At 52.5% G+C, this 20,127-nt stretch overlaps 1 protein-coding gene and 2 long non-coding RNA genes across 3 annotated transcripts; 1 reads left to right on the top strand and 2 right to left on the bottom strand.

Annotated features, from left to right (window-relative positions):
• Positions 1–616: 616 nt before the first annotated feature.
• Positions 617–10,003, top strand: HEXIM2 (HEXIM P-TEFb complex subunit 2). Its single transcript, XM_030800309.1, has 3 exons — positions 617–1,757; positions 3,564–3,675; positions 8,978–10,003. The coding sequence occupies exons 2-3, from the start codon at positions 3,610–3,612 to the stop codon at positions 9,770–9,772; spliced, it is 861 nt and encodes a 286-aa protein (XP_030656169.1). The 5' UTR covers positions 617–1,757; positions 3,564–3,609; the 3' UTR covers positions 9,773–10,003.
• LOC115831540 lies at positions 856–2,332 on the bottom strand. Its single transcript, XR_004027052.1, has 2 exons — positions 2,275–2,332; positions 856–1,993 (listed from the first exon to the last, which is right to left on the bottom strand). It is a non-coding gene; the product is annotated as an uncharacterized LOC115831540 (long non-coding RNA).
• LOC105737927 lies at positions 8,763–13,116 on the bottom strand. The gene is made up of 3 exons (XR_004027051.1): positions 12,862–13,116; positions 10,949–11,076; positions 8,763–10,293 (listed from the first exon to the last, which is right to left on the bottom strand). It is a non-coding gene; the product is annotated as an uncharacterized LOC105737927 (long non-coding RNA).
• Positions 13,117–20,127: the final 7,011 nt, after the last annotated feature.

Genomic DNA, 20,127 nt, shown 5'->3' with positions numbered 1-20,127 from the left:
GGTGTCTAGGACCCTCTCCCATTAAATTCTTGACAGAAGACCCCCAAAGATCATCTTCAAAAGCCTTCTCTGCTCCTATGACTATTTAAGTCCTACCAAGTTAGTTAGCTTTTTTAAACTCACATCTCTTGATCAGTGTAGAGCCAACATGTCATATGTAGGCAAAAAATCAACCCACAGTAGGGATCAAGTGTACTGAAGCTTCAGTTAGGAGTTAAGTGGTTCCAGTTTTGGATTGAGGACCCTAGTCAATGATGATTCTATTTTGTAATCCAGCTGTAAGACATCTGGGGAGCAGAGGGAAAAAAGTTAATGCTATGGAGTTGTCACTCCAACTGAAGAAAAATTATTAATAGAAGGAGCAGAACTTCAGTTCTGGAAAACCTTTTTTTTCCTTTTTTTTTTTTTTTATTTGAGACGGAGTCTTACTCTTGTCACCCAGGCTGGAGTGCAACGGTGAGAGGCTCATGGCAAACTCTGCCCCCCAGGGTTCAAGCGATTCTCCTGCCTCAGCCTCCCGAGTAGCTGGGATTACAGGCACGCACCACCACACCCGGCTGATTTTGTATTTTTAGTAGAGAAAGAGCTTCACCATGTTGGCCAGGTTGGTCTCAAACTCCTGACCTCAGGTGATCCACCCGCCTCCACCTCCCAAAGGGCTGGGATTACAGGCGTGAGCCATCGCGCCAGGCCAAGTTCTGGAAAACTTTTAGTAAGGCTGAAGGCTTAGGCATGTTTTGACCATTTGTAACTGATAATGAGACTCATCACAAGGTACCCACAAAATTCACTGCCAGTCACCCTGCTACGTCAAAGCCTCTCCTACTTCAGCGCCTACCTAGGCATAATTTTAACTGACATTTTAGCAATAAAACTTTTATTTGAAAATATCCTTGAGCCACAAATCTCTCTGGATTTAGATTTCAAGCAGTAGGAAATAAGATGGTTTAACCTGCAATTCAATAAAAGAACTTCACATCAAACTTCAATCTTTAAGAAGCTGCTACAGCTATAATGTAAGGTTAAGAGTTTATTCTTTCAAAGCAGGTCTCCTCATCTCTTAAACGCTACACATATGAAGTAGATAAAAACTCCAATTTCTATTTTGGTAGCATTTAGGATCTACAAAAGTGATCCTTCAATTACTTGGAATTTCAAAAAATAGAGGTTACCTAGTAACAATACACCACTAGAACACAAAATACTCTGATTTTGTTTAGTCCGTGGGAAGAGAAAAATCTTTAAACTGGAAAGATTTTGTAGCCTTACAAAGATTACAATGGAATTGGAATTACTGTAGTTGTTTTTCCCTCTAGGAGGGCAGCCATTTCTCTAAAAGTTTTGTTAAAGTTAAGACTCGGATTTCAAAATGCAAGCAGATGTTGATGAAGCATACGAAATGGGCAACTCGATTTCTATTTCGGAGCCGCAGCGACTCCGACTTTGTGCCCCAACCCTGTAAAGGGCAAAACCTCATCCCTTCGGTGTAAACTTTCAAGAGAAGTGGGGCAGCACACTTTAGGCCTTTCACCAAAAGGCTGGCGACATGCTAGGTCAGGTTGTCCGGAGAATCGGGGCTGAATGGGAGAGATCTTGAGGGCAAGAGCCTCAGAGACCTTCAGGCACCGGGCTCGTGAAGGTTTCCACGTGCCCCTCTCTAGCTGGTCCCAGGGGGAATTAGTGGTTGCTACAGTAGTTTAAGAGGGCCGTGGTTTTTCGCACCCCGGGCGGCGAGATGGCGCTTTGGTGTAAGCGAGGTAAGGTGGGTGCACTGGGATCTCCGCTCTCGGAGCCTCCAGCTGACTGCCACGCCGACTTGTGGCCAGACCTGCGACCTCCGCCCTCCCCCGCGGCGCCAGCCTCTGGAATCTGGCGTCGCCCCCACCTCTTCAGTCGAAGTGGGAGTCCCTCTGTGCGGGGCCTCGCCGCCATACCCAGGCCGAATGGGGGTGGGGAGGGAAGTTGGCAGAGCTCGGCCTCAGGATCCGCGCCCCTGTGGAAGGACGGCAGAGGGGAGCCGTTTCACCAGCCTCTCCCCTGCTGGGGTCTCGGGAAACACGCGGTAATTACCGAAGAACCCCGCACTCTGTGAGAGGCGAGGCTGCGGGGCTGCCGGGACGGTTTGAGGACCGGGCTCGGCCGGGGAGACTCCAACCTTCACCCTCCCTGGCTCCCGGTCCCACTTCCCGCCGTCTCCCGGCGCCGCCACTTCAGGCAGCCCACTCGGCCCGGCCTCTCCCCGCGCCCGGACCACCCCCCACGGGGTGCTCTCACTGCGCAGCGAGTCCCTCCGCTGCCTCCTCCCAGCCCAAAATGGCGGCGATGGCCGCCGATCTTCTCGTCGCCTTCCTCAAAGGCCAAGGATCCCTCCGCGCCTACTGCCCCGCCCATCTTAGCCGGATCTATTTTCTGCCCCGTAAAGATTAACGCCATCAATGAACTCTTTAATTGAGTTCGGAGAAGGCGGGTCCAGTGGTTCCTCCTCACAGCTAATCGTTGCCAAAAGCGAGAATATTGGCAGAAGGCTTGACCAATCGAAGAAGGTAGCGATGCGCGGCGGCCGTCTGCCCCCGCGCAAGGGTAGATGGGTTTTGGAGTCTCGGTTGTGGCTGTTGACGTTACAGGCGCTTGGATCGCTTTCCAGGCTAGAAGAACTACAATCCCCAACAGGCACCGCGCGTTCAGGCTATCTCCTCCCCCCATCTTAGTGGCCTGAGCGGCTTGACCAGAGCTGCTGCAACTGCAGCAAGAGGTAGGGCTCAGGCGTTGGGAATTGCACCGACAGGCAGTCGCACAGAAAGACACACAGATGTAGTGGTGTGCATAGCCCTTGACAGCGAATAGGTCAGTTCCACCTTTGCAAAACCTCTTTCCATGACTATCTCCCCTCTTCCAAGAAATCCATCCTTATCCCAGTTGGGTTTCCCTCCCAGCTGCATGTAGCGCAAAGACCTCTTTCCCCTGTCCCCTGTTTTCCTTTCTGAGAGGAAGGAGGGAGGCAGGCCAGGACCTTAGAGGAAAAGGCCTCAACACTAGGCTGGCCCAGGTCCCAGCTGTGCTTCTGGCCTTTGGAGCCCAGCTTGGGGAGAAGGTTGGAGGTGCAGGGCTGCATCAAGTTTGGGGCCCCTGGAGACAGTGGGGAAGGACTCCTGAGCTTGCTCCATGTTCTCCCGTGGCGGCAGCAGCCCCGCTGCACTCCCAGCCTCCCCAGGCAGTCCTCCTTTTCCCCTTTGGTGGTTGGGGAAACAAAACTTACACCTGGCTTCCTGGCTGCCAGCCTGGGCCTCGGTGACTTCCAGGAGGACAGTACAGGACATAAGTCCTGGTGAGGGACCCGAGGAGCAGGAAGGGAAGACGACCCCTGAATCCCATTTGGCCCCTTGCTGGCCGGAAGTGTGAAAACCAGCGGTGGAGGCAGCCTTTGGGGCCTGCATTTGAGAATAAGGGTATGAAGGGCTGGGGTACAAAATGGCTGCCACCGCCTGGGCAAACAATTCTGGGCAGCCAGATTATTCCTGAGAACGTTCCTTCAGAATTTAGGTTTCTGTTGTTGTTCAAAGCAGGTGTGTCACTAGTTCCAGGCGTCTGCTGAAAGATTTGGAATGGAAGATGATGGCCACTCCGAACCAGACCGCCTGTAATGCAGAGTCACCAGTGGCCCTGGAGGAGGCCAAGGTAAGTCCCTGCCCTCCTGTCCACCCGAGTACCCCGAGCATGGGTCCCACAGCTGAGATCCAAACTTCTTGTCTCAGATGTGTTGGCAGATTTGGAAAACCAGTATTTTGACGAGTCCGTACTATGTACTAGGCAATAGGCTGGAATCCCAGTCTATGCTAGCTTATGAAATCTTAGTAACTGGCCGGGTGTGGTGGCTCACACCTGTAATCCCAGCACTTTAGGAGGCCTAGGTGGGTGGATCACCTGAGGTCAGGAGTTCGAGACCAGCCTGACCAACATGGTGAAACCCTGTCTGTACTGAAAATGCAAAATTAGCCTAGCGTAGTGGTGGCGCATGCCTGTAATCCCAGCTACTTGGGAGGTTGAGGCAGGAGAATCGCTTGAACCCAGGGAGTGGAGGTTGCAGTGAGCCAAGATCTCACAATTGCACTCCAGCCTGGGTGTCAGAGCGAGACTCCGTCTCAGAAAAAAAAAAAACACAAAACAAAACAAAAAAATCTTAGTAACACTTTCAGGTAGGAATTATTTCCAATTCCCAGAAGCTAAGGTTCTGAGACCTGAAATACCTGTTCCAGAATCATGCTGTCTACAAGCAACAGACCCAGGGTTTAAACTTAGGGCCTTCTGACAACAGAACATTGCCTTGACCTCAAGTCCAAAGAGGGCATGGAGGGACTGGGTTGAAGGTTTACATTTTGTCCAGGCTAAGAACCAAGTCTGAAGCAGGAAGAAGAGTTTTTGGGTCATAATTTGGAATGGACCCAGGCAGGCAATTCACTTGAGACCAGGAGTTCAAGACCAGCCTGGTCAACATGGTGAAACCTCATCTCTACTAAAAATACAAAAATTAGCTGGGCATGGTGGCACATGCCTGTAATACCAGCTACTCAAGAGGCTGATGCACGAGAATCACTTGAACCCAGGATGCAGAGGTTGCAGTGAGCTGAGATCACACCACTGCACTTTAGCCTGGGCGACAGAGTGACATTCCATCTCAAAAAAGAAACAAAAACAAAAACAGGCCAGGCGCAGTGGCTCACGCCTGTAATCCTAGCACTTTTGGAGGCTGAGGTGGGTGGATCACTTGAGGTCAAGAGTTCAAGACCAGCCTGGCCAACATGGTGAAACTCTGTCTCTACTAAAAATACAAAAATTAGATGGGCGTAATGACAGGCGGCTGTAATCCCAGCTACTCAGGAGGCTGAAGCAGGAGAATCACTTGAACCCATGAGGCAGAGATTGCGCCATTGCACTCCAGCGTGGGCAACAAGAGCAAAACTCTCTCTCAAAAAAAAAAAAAAAAAAAAGGCTAGAAGCCGGGCGCAGTGGCTCATGCCTTAATCCCAGCACTTTGGGAGGCTGAGGTGGGCAGATCACCTGAGGTCAGGAGTTCGAGACCAGCCTGACCAACATGGAGAAACCCTATCTCTACTAAAAATACAAAATTAGCCAGGCGTGGTGGCACATTTCTATAATCCCAGCTAGTTGGGAGGCTGAGGCAGGAGAATCGCTTGAAACTGGGAGGCGGAGGTTGCAGTGAGCTGAGCTCATGCCCCTGCACTCCAGCCTGGGCAACAGAGCGAGACTCTGTCTCAAAAAAAAAAAAAAAAAACCTGAAATTAGCCCGGCGTGGTGGTGTATGCCTGTAATCCCAGCTGCTTGGGAGGCTGAGGCATGATAATCACTTGAACCCAGGAGGCAGAGGTTGCACTGAGCTGAGATCATGCCACTGCACTCCAGCCTGGGTGACAAAGTCAGACTTTCTCAAAAATAATAATAATTTGGAATGGAAGTAGGGGGTAGGATATAACCCACGAAAGAGGAGAGAGAAAGATCATATCAGGCCCTCAGAGGATGGCACTTCCCAACCCGGCAACAAGAACCCATGCTTGTTCAGCCCGTGTTCTCTCACTACCTGCCCTTACCCATTCTTCCTTAGTCCATGACTCCCTATAGATAAGCAGGGGGCTTAGGACAGGGGTTAGAGAGCTTCTGACCCACCCTGCCTAGCCTATTCCATGTTTTCTGGCTTGACTGAATTCGGAATTCATGACGTGTCAGGGCTACAATGTTCAGCCAGGTCACACAACTTATCTACAGTAGCGGTCATGGTGGTAGAGGGCCAAGTCTTCAGGAGGGAGGCAGCAGGTAGGGCTAGGGGGCTGGGCTCGCTTGGATGAGGGTGGAGGATCAACAGGGCACTTCTACTGAGGGCTGGGAGCATGTGACTGTGCACACCAACAAGCCACCATGCCTTGGCATCCCAGTGGCCTTGCCTGTCCCAGGTGGGGCAACAGCTCTGTCTCATTTGGCCCAAGCCACTGGTGGAGACAAGGGCTATTGCTTATATTTGGTGATCTCCCTGCAGGTGAAGTATCACAACAAACTCCACATATATACACATCCCACACACATACACACCCTGACATACCTCCTTTTCCCTGAAATTCTCTTCAGGGTCTGCAAAACACACATGACATATGCCTGGCTCTTAAGGGCCGCGCATACACCACATTCCTCAGTACACACCCTGTGTGCATGGACCATGCTCACATGTCTCTGGACTGCGTTGCATATTATTCAACAACATACCAGTGGTAGTGGTTATTATTAGAAATTGCCCAAACCACAAACTTAGAGCAATTCATTTCCCATCTCCCACACCCAGTACTCCCACCCTTCCCACAACAGAGATAAACAGATGCCCTGAACATACTCTTTTGACAGCCTTTCTACCTCTTAGATAAGTTCTGGAACTCTCTCACTGCAGACTGGAGGCTGACCCTCCCTCTCCTTGGAGAGGATCTCTTTCCTGCCATTCATATTGGAGAGTGATACCAACTACCAACTTCTGCCTGGAATAAATATATTCCATCATTTTATTTTATTTTATTGTTTAATTTAATTTTTTTATTTTATTTTTTGAGACAGAGTCTCACTCTGTTACCCAGGCTGGAGTGCAGTGGCGTGATCTCGCCTCACTGCAACCTCCGCCTCCCAGGTTCAAGCGATTGTCCTATCTCAGCCTCCCGAGTAGCTGGGATTACAGGTGCGGGCCACCATGCCCGGCCAATTTTTTTGTATTTTTAGTAGAGACGGTGTTTGGCCATGTTGGCCAGGCTGGTCTCAAACTCCTAAACTCAGGTGATCTACCAGCCTTGGCCTCCCAAAGTGCTGGGATTACAGGCATGAGCCACTGTGCCCGGCCCGCTGCATCTTCTTTATGCCAGAAGGAGAAGGGGAGTCTTTTTTTTGAGACTCCAGCTCTGTCACTCAGGCTGCAGTGCAGTGGCGCGATCACAGCTCACTGCAGCCTCAACCTTCTGGGCTCAAGTGATCCTCCCACTTCAGCCTCCCAAGTAGCTGGGATTACAGGTGCTCACCACCATGCCTGGCTAATTTTTTGTAATTTTTGATAGAGATGGGGTTTTGCCATGTTGCCCAGGCTGGTCTTGAACTCCTGGGCTTGAGCAATCCACCCTCCTTGGCCTCCCAAAGTGCTGGGATTACCAGCATGAGCCACTACACCCGGCCATAAGTCTTATTTCCCAATATCTTTTGGATCTCCCGATCCTATAAGCTTTAGTCCACTTAACAGATATTTACTGAGCACTGCCCTTGTGCTGTGCATAGGAATATAGTGGTGACTTGGACAGACAGACAAGATGCGTTCTCACATGAGGAAGACAGATGTTAAATGGCCATATGCTAAATGCTATGTGCTAACTGTGTGACGTGATAGAATCACTAGGGAGGGGAGATGGGGGAGTCTACTTTAGGTAGGGTGGTCAAGGAGGGGCTCCCTGAGGAAGTGACATTGGAACTAAGCTCTAAAAGAAGAAAAAAGGTGGCTGGCGGTAGTGGCTCACGCCTGTAATCCCAGTACTTTGGGAGGCCGAGGCGGGTGGATCACTTGATGTCAGGAGTTTGAGACCAGCCTGGCCAACATGGTGAAACCCCATCTCTACTAAAAATACAAAAAATTAGCTGGGCATGGTAGTGGGCGCCTGTGATCCCAGCTACTCCGGAGGCTGAGGCAGGAGAATCGCTTGAACCTGGGAGGTGGAGGTTGCAGTGAGCCGAGGTCGGGCCACTGCACTCCAGCCTGGGCGAAAGAGTGAGACTCCGTCTCAAAAAAAAAAAAAAAAAAAGCCCAGGTGCAGTGGCTCATGCCTATAATCCCAGCACTTTGGGAGGCCGAGGTGGGCAGAGTACTTGAGGTCAGAAGTTCCAGACCAGCCTGGCCAACACGGTGAAACCCCATCTGTACTAAAAATACAAAAATTAGCCTGGCATGGTGGTGCACACCTGTAGTCCCAGCTACTCAGGAGGCTGAGGCAGGAGAATCGCTGGAACCCGGGAGGCGGAGGTTGCAGTGAGGTCTCAAACTCCTGACCTCAGGTGATCCGCCCACCTCGGCCTCCCAAAGTGCTGGCTTTACAGGCCTGAGCCACCATGCTGAGCCTAAAAAAACTTATTGTAGGCCTTGCGCGGTGGCTCACACCTGTAATCTCAGCACTTTGGGAGGCTGAGGCGGGTAGATCACCTGAGGTCAGGAGTTTGAGACTAGGCTGGCCAACATGGTGAAACCCTGTCTCTACTAAAAATGCAAAAAATTAGCCAGGCGTGGTGGCACGTGCCTGTGATCCCAGCTACCCGGGAGGCTGAGGCTGGAGAATTCCGGAGGCAGAGGTTACAGTGAGCCAAGATTGCACCACTGCACTCCAGCCTGGGTGACAGAGCAAGACTCCGTCTCAAAAAATGAAATAAAATAAAAATAAGGGTTTTTTTTTGAATAATATGTTTAAGACAAGGACAGCATGAAGCCAGGCGTGGGGCCTCTGTGGGACTTCACAGGTCACCTGCCCATGAAGCCAGCTGTGTTTGAAAGTCAGGTTTTCTGGGAAGAGGGGAGAGCCGGTGCCATTTGGGCTTCTGATCAAGCAAATGCATCAAGATCCATCTTCTATCCCAGTTTTCTTCTTCTCCTACTTTACTCATTTGGACAGTATTTATGGAACTCCTACTCAGTGCCAGGTATTATTCTAGGCATTGAAATTACAGAGTGAAACATACAGGCAAAATTCCTGCTCTCACCATGAGTTTACTTGGGGAAGGTTGGGGGACAGAGAGTAGACAGGTCGCTTTGTAAACAAATGGTTGAAACAGGTTGAGGGGCTAAGAGTGACCAAGTTAGCTGAGTGTGGGAAGGTTGGCTTCAGGCTGGGTAGAGAGGGAAGGGTTCCACCTCCAAGGACAGGCTGTCTGATCCATCCTTCTTCCTCCTCCCTCTCTTTAGACCTCTGGTGCCCCGGGGAGCCCCCAGACACCCCCTGAGCCTCATGACTCTGGTGGTTCCCTGCCCCTGACACCGCGGATGGAGAGCCACTCAGAGGATGAAGATCTTGCTGGGGCTGTCGGTGGCCTGGGCTGGAACAGTAGGAGTCCCCGGACCCAGAGCCCAGGGGGCTGCTCAGCGGAGGCTGTGCTGGCCCGGAAGAAACACCGTCGGCGGCCGTCGAAGCGCAAAAGGCACTGGCGACCCTACCTGGAGCTGAGCTGGGCTGAGAAACAACAGCGGGATGAGAGGCAGAGCCAGAGGGCCTCCCGGGTCCGCGAGGAGATGTTCGCCAAAGGCCAGCCCGTGGCCCCCTACAACACCACCCAGTTCCTGATGAATGACAGAGACCCGGAGGAGCCCAACTTGGATGTGCCCCATGGGATCTCCCACCCAGGTTCCAGTGGGGAGAGTGAGGCCGGGGACGGTGATGGGCGGGGCCGAGCGCACGGTGAGTTCCAGCGGAAGGACTTCTCTGAGATTTACGAGCGCTTCCACACCGAGAGCCTGCAGGGCCGCAGCAAGCAGGAGCTGGTGCGAGACTACCTGGAGCTGGAGAAGCGGCTGTCGCAGGCCGAGGAGGAGACTAGGAGGCTGCAGCAGCTGCAGGCGTGCACCGGCCAGCAGTCCTGCCGCCAGGTGGAGGAGCTGGCTGCCGAGGTCGAGAGGCTCCGGACCGAAAACCAGCGGCTTCGTCAGGAGAACCAGATGTGGAACCGAGAGGGCTGCCGCTGTGATGAGGGGCCGGGTACCTAGGGGTGCCTCCCAGCCTGGTGCACCCAAGGAGAAGGTCCCATTTCGTGCACACTCAGGCCAGCTGGGTCTCAAGGAGGCAGGTGGCAGATGAAAACCACCGTCAACACCCTGTGCCACCTGAGAACAGCTAAATCGGTTCAGACTCCCACCTCACTGTTTCCATAGTTGGCTCCTTTGTGTCATCTTACCCTTTACAGAGAAATTAAATGGCCTTGGTGGGACCAAATGGGAGTGTCTAGGATTGATTTCACTAGGGCTGTTGTGAGAACCAAAACATTTGCCCCAGAGAGGTCTGAGTGGGGTCCCAGTCCCTGCTGCCCCAAGCCTGGCAGGACAGCAGACCTCTGGATGGGGACCTCCCAAGGTGTCCAGGATACCTGAATCCTGCTCTGTGGGTGTTGGAGCAATCAGACTGCACAGAAGGTTTTCTAGGTGGGAGGGAGTTCAGTCAGGAGCCCCCAGTTTCGGCCAGAAACTGACGCTCAAGATACCAGATCGCTGTGAGGAGCTGTGAGCTTTCCCTGAAGGAGAGAACAGGGATTTTCGGAGAAGACCCAGGCCCAGGGGTTCCTTCAGAGTTTGCTCCTGAGCTCCCTGTATTCTCCCCACAGTTTAAAGGCTGGACTAGACGGGTTCTGGGTGCCTTGTGCCTCCTTGTTCTTGACAGCCCCCAACCCTGACCCTCTCTGCAGGGGGTTGGGCCTGAGGTTAGTCGTCACGTGTTTGTGTTTGTCCCTTACCTCCCAAGGGTACTAAGGGAGGCGCTCTCCTGGTAGAAAATAAAGTCAAGAGACAGAGGGGAACAGCGCTTGGATCCCCAGCAGAGCAGAGCAGAGCAGCCTGGCTGTCCTGGTGCCTGCCGTGTGTCTGTGCGTCCTGCTCCTCTCAGCCTCATCATGTGGGTGTGAATTCTCTCTCAAGTGTGTGAGGCCCTCGCCTGTCTGCATCAGAGAGAGCTGGGTCAGCCTGGGTAACGCAGATACCACCAGCCAGCAGATACCACCGCCAGCGTCAGGCTCTGAGACAAGCTCACCCACCCCCTCACACTCAGAGCCACCCTTCCCCAGACACCCTGTCTCTTCCATCCCCTCCTGGTGCCCTTGCAGGCTGGTGTTGGGTGTCAGGCAGCAATGAACATGGACAACTAGTGGTGGCGGAGGAAATTAGTCAACTCACCAGTGAGCCAGTGCTGGCTGTGCCACCAGGCAAGGGGAGGGGCAGAGGCCTGGCTGCCCAGTCTGGCTTCTCTTCCAGGCCCTCATCTTGACAGGCCACGTTTGGCAAGATGAGGCTCGGCCCAGGAGCTGTTGGGGATGGAAATGTTGATGAAATCTTGTGTGTTGCCAGGACAACTTTCATTTCTATACTGCCACACCCAGGCCTGGCCAGAGCCTCCTACAATGAAACAGGGAACAGATTCTAGGAACGCATGGGTTTCAAGAGAAAGCAAAATCCCATCTGGGAGACCTGCCCCTGGAACCCTGGGTCCTCAGACGGCTCAGTCAAGAAGGGCAGCAGGAATGACCATCCCCACTTTGCAGACGGGAAACCAGAGGCTTAGCGAGGAAGTGGCTTTTTGGATTCCAGGAGAGCCTCTGGAGGCCTGCCTGCCCCTGTGGGGTGCTGTGGGGTGCTAGCCTGGGACCCAGAGGCCCCTTGGCATTTGCTGGCAGCCTCCCAGCTGCATTCCTCAGCATGGAGCCCGAGGGAGAGACGAGGCCCGGGACAAAGGTGGACAAAGGTTGTTTACCCGGAGGTGCCTCTGTGTGTGTGTGTGTGTGTGTCTAGGAGGTGAGAGAAGATTCCAGAGGGCTGCTGGAGTGTCGGGGGAGGGGTGTGGGTGAGAGTACTGGGGGTGCATTGTCGGCTGGTCACGCCAGGGAGGGGCAGGTGAAGAGTTTGGCCCTTCTGGGCCCAGAAGCTGAGGAGCCTGGAGGCAGGAAAGCTGCTAGCTGCTCCTCCAACATCCCCCTTACACATAAAAGGCTGAAGGGCGCAAATAGGGCAGCACCTTGGTGGGTTAATTCCTGTACCCCCACCTCACTCCGCTGGAGGGTGGGTGGGGCAAGAAGAGAACAAAGGAGAGGATGCTAGCAGGGAGTGTGGGAGGGCCTGAACCCAAATGGGAGGGGTCCATGAAAAGGGTCCCTGTCCGCCCCTCTGCCCGTCTGGCTCCCTGATTCCTGGGTAAGGGGTGTGCAGGGAGGAGATCGTCCTGGGGCCAGAGCTGGGGCTTAGCACTGGAGAGAACCGGCTCAGCTGTGGGTGGGAGCCAGGCCTGGGTCCCTCGGTGCCCCGCCCCCCTTGCTGCTTCCAGTTGTTCCCACACCTGCTGCTTGGTCTTGAAGCCTGGGCCTCCACTCCGCCTACTGCAATGGTGGAAGCTCCAGTTTACAAGACACCCCCACCCCCCCATCACACGCCCTAGCTGGGGAAGTTGGGCTTGGACACAGCCTCCCTGGGCCTTTCCAGAGCTGCCCTCACGCCCTGTGCTTTCTGGGACCCTCTTGGTCAACTGGGCCGGGGGAGGGAAGCGCAGAGAACATATGTTTCACTGGAGTGATTGTTGAAGCTTCCCACCACCCCTGCCCAGCCTGTCTTAGGATCCCTCTTTCTTCCCCGGCAGGAACTGCCCGACCCCAGGTGGAAACTTCTGTGCCCAGTGGACAGACCCTGCCTGCAATAGGGTCAGGGAATGAGGGAGAGGGGTGGGCAGAGATTGGTGGGGTGGGGCAGGAGGAAGCTGCCAGGGAGTGGGGGAGGGGGTCCAAAAGGAAGTAACGGTATTGGGGGGAAAGGTGGCCAGGTCCCATTGCCCTTGTTGGGAACAGGCAAGTGTGGCACTGGCCCTTTAAGTGGGGGTGCCAGTCAGTGCCCTCCCCCAACCAACCCAATTCATGGGCACACTGAGCATGTGCAGGGGCTGTGCATGTGGGGAGGGGAGGAGAGGGGAGGAGAGGGGAGGAGAGGGGAGGAGAGGGGAGGGGAGATGGGGGCATACATTCCGGAGGGAGCTTCTCATCCCCCTACTTCCGGTAGCTGCCCCCACTCTCCTTCCTGGGTCTGACAAAGGAGCCCATGGTACTCACCCAATCCCTTCCCCCACCCCAGGCCCCAGGGGGTGCTGCCCTCTGCAAGTGCTGAAGCTGCCATGGGTGCTGGGCAGGCCCTCTCTGCCCTGGGGAGTCTCCTGGCTGCCTGGAGGTGGCACACATGCAGCCCGGTGCCAGCCTCACTTCCCTGGTGTGGGCGGCGGCGAATCTTCCTGCTGCCTACGTGTTCCATTTCATTCCATTGGTGCCAGGGTTTTTAAAAGAACCATCCACCTGTGATGCCACTTTGAAAGTGAAACAGCTCAAAGGATGCAGGCCCTACCCCCTAACCAGGACCTTCCAGTCAGAGAGGAAGCAAACAGCCCAGAGGCTGCAAGGGCCTTCCCTGAATCCCGCTCCTTCTGCTTCTCCCCTGCTGGCCAAGGGATCAAAGTCAGCTTCCTCCAGACTACCTTCACCTGCAGCCTGGGACCTTCCCTCAAACCTTTCCACCACCTCAACCTTACCTGTTTCTGCCAAGTCTTCCCCTCTCCCAGCCCTCAGCCCCTCCTGTTACCTCCCCTACCTCTTTAGCACTTGTCCACTCTTAGCTGCTGGTACCATTCTTTTTATTTTTTCTTTCTTTTTTTTTTTTTTGAGACAGAGTCTCACTGTTGCTCAGGCTGGAGTGCAGTGGTGCGATCTCAGCTCACTGCAACCTCTGCGCCCTCAGGTTCAAGCAATTCTCCTGCCTCAGCCTCCCGAGTAGCTGGGATTATGGGCGCCTGCCACGACACCCAGCTTATTTTTTTTTTTTTTTTTTTTTTTTTTTTTTTTTTTTTTTTTTTTTTTTTTTACTTATTTTTGTTATTTTTAATGCCCCCCCCCCCCCCCCCCACCCCCGAGTTATGTTTTTGTCATGAGTCATGTTCATCCCATGGTGAGACATGGTTTTTTTTGTCCTGCTAGTTCAGAAATGACATCCTGTCCTCAAGGACGACTCATCTTTTTTTTTTTTTTTTTTTTTTTTTTTTTAGTGACTTTCACCTCCAGGCCTCCTCCACAAGTGCCGGGATTATAGGCATGAGCCACCGCACCCAGCCTATTTTTCATTCTTTTTTTGTTTGTTGTTTTGGTTTTTGAGATGCAGTTTCACTCTTGTTGCCCAGGCTGGAGTGCAATGGCCCAATCTCAGCTCACTAAAACCTCCACTTCCCAGGTTCAAGGAATTCTCCTGCCTCAGCCTCCCAAGTAGCTGGGATTACAGGTGCCCACCACCATGCCCAGCTAATTTTTGTATTTTTAGTAGAGACAGAGTTTCACCCTGTTGGCCAGGCTGGTCTCAAAAACTCCTGGCCTGGCGCGGTGGCTCACACCTGTAATCCCAGCACTTTGGGAGGCAAAGGCGGGCGGATCATGAGGTCAGGAGATCAAGACCATCCTGGCTAACACTGTGAAACACTGTCTCTACTAAAAATACAAAAAAAAAAAAAATACGGGTGTGCTGGCGGGCGCCTGTAGTCCCAGCTACACGGGAGGCTGAGGCAGGATAATGGCATGAACCCGGGAGGCAGAGCTTGCAGTGAGCCGAGATCGCGCCACTGCACTCCAGTCTGGGCGACAGAGCCAGACTCCGTCTCAAAAAAACAAACAAACAAACAAAAAACTCCTGATCTCAGGTGATCTGTCCATCTTGGCCTCCCAAAGTGCTAGGATTACAGGTGTGAGCCACCACACCCAGCCTATTTTTCATTCTTGAAGTGAAATTTACATGCCACAAAATCACCCCTTTAAAAGTGAACAAAGGCTGGGCGTGGGTGGCTCATGCCTGTAATCTCAGCACTTTGGGAGGCTGAGGTGGGCAGATTACCTGAGGTCAGGAGTTTGAGACCAGCCTGGCCAACAGGGTGAAACCCCATCTCTACTAAAAAATATAAAAGTTAACTTGGGCATGCTGGCTCATGCTTGTAATCCCAGCACTTTGAGAGGCCAAAGCGAGCAGATCATGAGGTCAGTAGTTTGAGACCAGCCTGACGAACATGGTGAAACCCCATCTCTACTAAAAATACAAAAATTAGCCGGGCGTGGTGGCGTGCGCCTGTAATCCCAGCTACTCAGGAGGCTGAGGCAGGAGAATCACTTGAACCCGGGAGGTGGAGGTTGCAGTGAGCTGAGATCGCACCACTGCACTCCAGCCTGGGCAACAGAGTGAGACTCCGTCTCAAAAAAAAAAAAAGAAAAAAAATTAGTTGAGCGTGGTGGCATGCGCCTATAATCCCAGCTTCTTGGGAGGCTGAGGCAGGAGAATCTCTTGAACCCAGGAGGCGGAGGTTGCAGTGAGCCGAGATCGCACCACTGTACTCTAGCCTGGGCGACAGAGCGAGACTCCTTTTCAAAAAAAAAAAAGAAAAGAAAAAAAGTGAACAAGGCCAGGGCATGGTGGCTCACACCTGTAATCCCAGTACTTTGAGAGGCCCAGGTGGGAAGACTGCTTGAGCCCGAGTTCGAGACCAGCCTGCGCAACATGGTGAGACCCTGTCTCTACCAAAAAAAAAAAAAAACAACCAAACAAAACATTCAGGTGTGTTGGTGCACATCTGTAGTCCCAGCTACTCAGGAAGCTGAGGTGGAAGGATTGCTTAAACCCAGAAGGCCAAGGATGCAGTGAGCCGTGATTGCGTCACTGCACTCCATCCTGGGTGACAGCGAGACCTTGACTCAAAAAAAAAAAAAAAAAAAAAATGCTGGGCTCAGTGGCTCAGGTCTGTAATCCCAGCACTTTGGGAGGCAGAGGCGGGTAGACCGCGAGGTCGGGGGATGGAGATCATCCTGGCCAATGTGGTGAAACCCTGTCTCTACTAAAAATACAAAAAATTAGCCAGGTGTGGTGGCGTGCACCTGTAGTCCCAGCTACTCAGGAGGCTGAGGCAGGAGAATTACTTGAACCCAGGCGGCGGAGGTTGCAGTGAGCCAAGATTGCGCCACTGCACTCCAGCCTGGCGACGGAGCAAGACTCCGTCTCAAAAAAACAAACAAACAAACAAAAAACAAAAAAACGTGAACAACTCAGTGGCATTTAGTACATATTCACGATGTGTGCAACTGCCACTTCTAGTTTCAAACATTATCACTCCGAAAGGAAACCCTGTACCCATTAAGCATTTACTTCCCATTCCCTCCTTCCCTAGCCTGGCAGCCACCAATCTCCTTTCTGTTTCTATGGGTTTACTCATTCTGGATATTCTGGTGGTAGAGCCATGAGGGGAAAACTCTCTGGTCTGGTGTCTGTACCTGAAACACACAGACTCCCTGAGGATGCTGCTGTAGAGGGAGCACTGGACCAGGAGTCCTGAGCCCTGTGATCCATCCCAGTTCTGCTTCTCACTCAGGGGCTCTTTTTCTTCATTTGTTCAAGGGGTTGGGAGGTGGCCTCAGGCCAGTCTAGAATCCTGCATTCTCCAGGACCCATCCCTGGCCAGGGGGCTTCTACCTGGAACAATGCTGCCTGGCCAACCACCCCGTTGACCTCCTGCCTCCTCCCTGTGAGTCCAGGCAGTGAAGGTGGAGCCAGGGGACAGTGTGATTAATACTGTGGGGTTTAGGGTAAGACACAGGAGATGAAGAAACTTGAGCTCAGAGAGGCTGAGAAACTTGCCCAAGGCCGCACAATTCCTGCCATACTGGAGCCTTAGCCGGTTCTCTGATTGTAGTTTGAGCCCTTGGCCACCTTAGTCTCCTATCTTCAAAGAGAAAAAGTAAATTAAAGGCTTAGCCAAGTGCCAGCTGTGTGGGAGGTGTGCTCAGATGGAAGCAGCCATACATTTTATGACTTTCAGGACATTGTGTAATCATGAGTAGCTCCATTACAAGGTAGTTCTTGGGAGTTCTCACTGTCTCCCTCCCTTTTTTTTTTTTTTTTTTGAGATGGAGTCTCGCTTCATTGCCAGGCTGGAGTGCAGTGGCGCGATCTCGGCTCACTGCAACCTCCTACTCCCTGCTACTCCCTGGTTCAAGCAATTCTCCTGCCTCGGCCTCCAGAGTAGCTGAGATTACAGGCACAGTCCACCACGCCCAGCTAATTTTTGTATTTTTAGTAGAGACGGGGTTTCACCATGTTGGCCAGGATGATCTCGATCATGAGCCACTGCACCCGGCCCTCCCTCCCTTAACTTTGGGAGCAGGTTTCCTCTCTGCCCTCTCTACCAGCCTCTCTAGGAGGACAGCTTTTTCTTTCTTTCTTTTTTCTTTTTTTTTTTTTTTGAGATGGAGTCTCGCTCTGTGGCCCAGGCTGGAATGCAGTGGCGCAATCTCAGCTCACTGCAACCTCCGCCTCCCAGGTTCACGCCATTCTCCTGCCTCAGCCTCCTAAGTAGCTGGGACCACAGGCACACGCCACCATGCCTGGCTAATTTTTTGTATTTTTAGTAGAGATGGGTTTTCACCATGTTAGCCAGGATGGTTTCAATCTCCTGACCTCGTGATCCACCCGCCTCAGCCTCCCAAAGTGCTGGGATTACAGGCATGAGCCATCACGCCTGGCCTTTTTTTTTTTTTTTTAATTGAGACAGAGTCTTGCTCTGTTGCCCAGGCTGGAGTGTAGTGGTGTGATCTCGACTCACTGCAATTTCTGCCTCCTAGGTTCAAGCAATTCTCCTGTCTCAGCCTCCTGAGTAGCTGGGACTACAGGTGGCCGCCACCACGCCCGGCTAATTTTTGTATTTTTAATAGAAACGAGGTTTTACCCTGTTGGTCAGGCTGATCTCGAACTCCTGACCTCAGGTGATCCACCCGTCTCCGCCTCCCGAAGTGCTGGGATTACAGGTGTGAGCCGCTGCGCCAGGCTGAGGACAGCCTTCGTGGGGGCTGGGAGGGGGCCTTGGACCCTGAGCCCTTCAGGCAAGTGGATGTGTGGAAAGCATTGTTTTTCTTCCCCCTCAAATAAGGAGATTTTATTGTTCCTCCCCACATCCCTTCAAACTGTATTTATCCATATTTTCATGGCTGAACCTCCACCCTTGCCCCTCAAACAGGAAGTCTTTTGTGGAGCCAGAGAAAGGAGGGGACTGCTCAGGCCTGGCCTGTCAGGTAGACAGGCTGCACAGCTGACACCCAGTTGGCCACTGTGTCCCGGCGGCTTATGAGCATGGTCATTGCAGAGACCACCTGCCCCAGAGGCCCCCTATAGACCCCGTTTAAGATGGAAAACCCCAGACGAGCCCTCTGACCCACATGAGCTTCAGTCAGCCATATGGTGACTACTTTGCCACAGTTTGAGGACCTGGACAGGCTTCCTCGTGGCCCGTACCTTGAGCCGAGCCCTGTGGCTACCGGGCTGGCAAGTTCCCAGCCTGAGGACCACGGAGTCCCCAGGCCCCGCATCCTTATGGGCTTGACCTCCATGCCTTTGCTTCTCAGCGCCAGCCAGCTGTTTCCCTCTTGAGCCTCTGAGAAAGAGGATCTTTTTTCTCTGGGCCCCTGGTCCCACTGTCCTCACTTGTAATTCACATTAGTTGAGTTTGTTGCCACAGGTCTACACCCCTCCTCCCAGGCTCTCTCCTGAACAACCCTGGCTTCCCTGGCCTCCCTGGGCAGCAATCCCCTGCTCCCTCTCCTCCCCTCTTTCCCTGAGCTCCAGATTCTAGCGGATTTTAAAAATTATTGTTGTAGGCCGGGTGCGGTGGCTCACGCCTGTAATCCCAGCACTTTGGGAGGCTGAGGCGGGCAGATCATGATGTCAGGAGATCGAGACCATTCTGGCTATACGGTGAAACCCGTCTCCACTAGAAATACAAAAAAAAAATTAGCCGGGAGTGGTGGCAGGCGCCTGTAGTCCCAGCTACTCAGGAGGCTGAGGCAGGAGAGTGGCGTGAACCCAGGTGGTGGAGGATGCAGTGAGCCGAGATCGCACCACTGCATTTCAGCCTGGGCAACAGAGTGGGACTCCATCTCAAAAAAAAAAAAAAAATTATTGTTGTAGGCTGGGCATGGTGGCTCATGCCTGTAATCTCAGCACTTTGGGAGGCAGAAGCAGGTGGATCACGAGGTCAGGAGTTCGAGACCAGCCTGGCCAAGACGGTGAAACCCCATCTCTACTAAAAATACAAGAATTAGCTGGGCATGGTGGCGGGCGCCTGTAATCCCAGCTACTCAGGAGGCTGAGGCAGGAGGCTTGAACCCAGGAGTTGGAGGTTGCAGTGAGTTGAGATGGTGCCACTGCACTCAAGACTGGGCAACAGAGCGAGACTCCGTCTCTCTCTCTCTCTCTCTCTCTCACACACACACACACACACACACACACACACACACACACAATTATTGTTGTAGTCTTAATTTTTCCAAATGACTATACAGGCCGGGCATGGTGGCTCACACCTGTAATTCCAGCAATTTGAGAGGCCGAGGCAGAGGGATCACTTGAGGTCAGGAGTTCTAGACTAGCTTGGGCAACAAAGGGAGATCCCATCTCTACCAAAAGTAAAAAACAAACAAAAACAAATGGACTGGGCACAGTGGCTCACACCTATAAGCCCAGCACTTTGGGAGGACGAGGAAGCTGGATCACTTGAGGTCAGGAGTTTGAGACCAGCCTGGCCAACATGGTGAAAGCCCATCTCTACTAAAAATACAAAAATTATCCGGGTGTGGTGGTGTACACCTGGAGGCTGAGGTGGGAGGATCACTTGAGCCCAGGAGGTTGAGGCTGCAGTGAGCTGTGATCGCGGCACTGCACTCTAGCCTGGGTGACAGAGTGAGACCCTGTCTCAAAAAAAAAAAAAAAAAAAAAAGATTAGTTGGATGGACAGACATACGTGCAGATATAGATGTGTTGGAAAGAGACATGCGAGATACTCCTAGATGTTAGCTGATTCAACATCCTATCTTTAGGCTGGATTAAATGTCTGCTTAAATCTATGACTCTCTCTTATATTTTTCTTTTATTGTTGGAAATATACATTATATATACATTACATAAAATTTGCCATTTTAACCATTTTATTAATTTTTTTTTTTGAGACAGAGTCTTGCTCTATCGCCCAGGCTGGAGTGCAATGGCACGATCTTGGCTCACTGCAACCTCCACCTCCCTGGTTCAAGCAATTCTCTCACCTCCGCCTCCCAAATAGGTGGGACTACAGGCATACACCACCATGCCCGGCTAATGTTTCACCATGTTGGCCAGGCTGGTCTCAAACTCCTGACCTCAAGTGATCCGCCCACCTTGGCCTTCCAAACTGTTAGGATTGCAGGCGTGAGCCACTGCTCCCAGCCCATTTTAATCCTTTTTTTTTTTTTTTTTTTTGACACAGAGTCTCACTCTGTCGC

The sequence above is a fragment of the Nomascus leucogenys genome, chromosome 19, assembly GCF_006542625.1.
Source record: "Nomascus leucogenys isolate Asia chromosome 19, Asia_NLE_v1, whole genome shotgun sequence".
Classification (NCBI taxonomy): domain Eukaryota; kingdom Metazoa; phylum Chordata; class Mammalia; order Primates; family Hylobatidae; genus Nomascus; species Nomascus leucogenys.
Note: the sequence above shows the minus strand (reverse complement) of the source record. Positions and strands in the feature narration are given on the sequence as shown.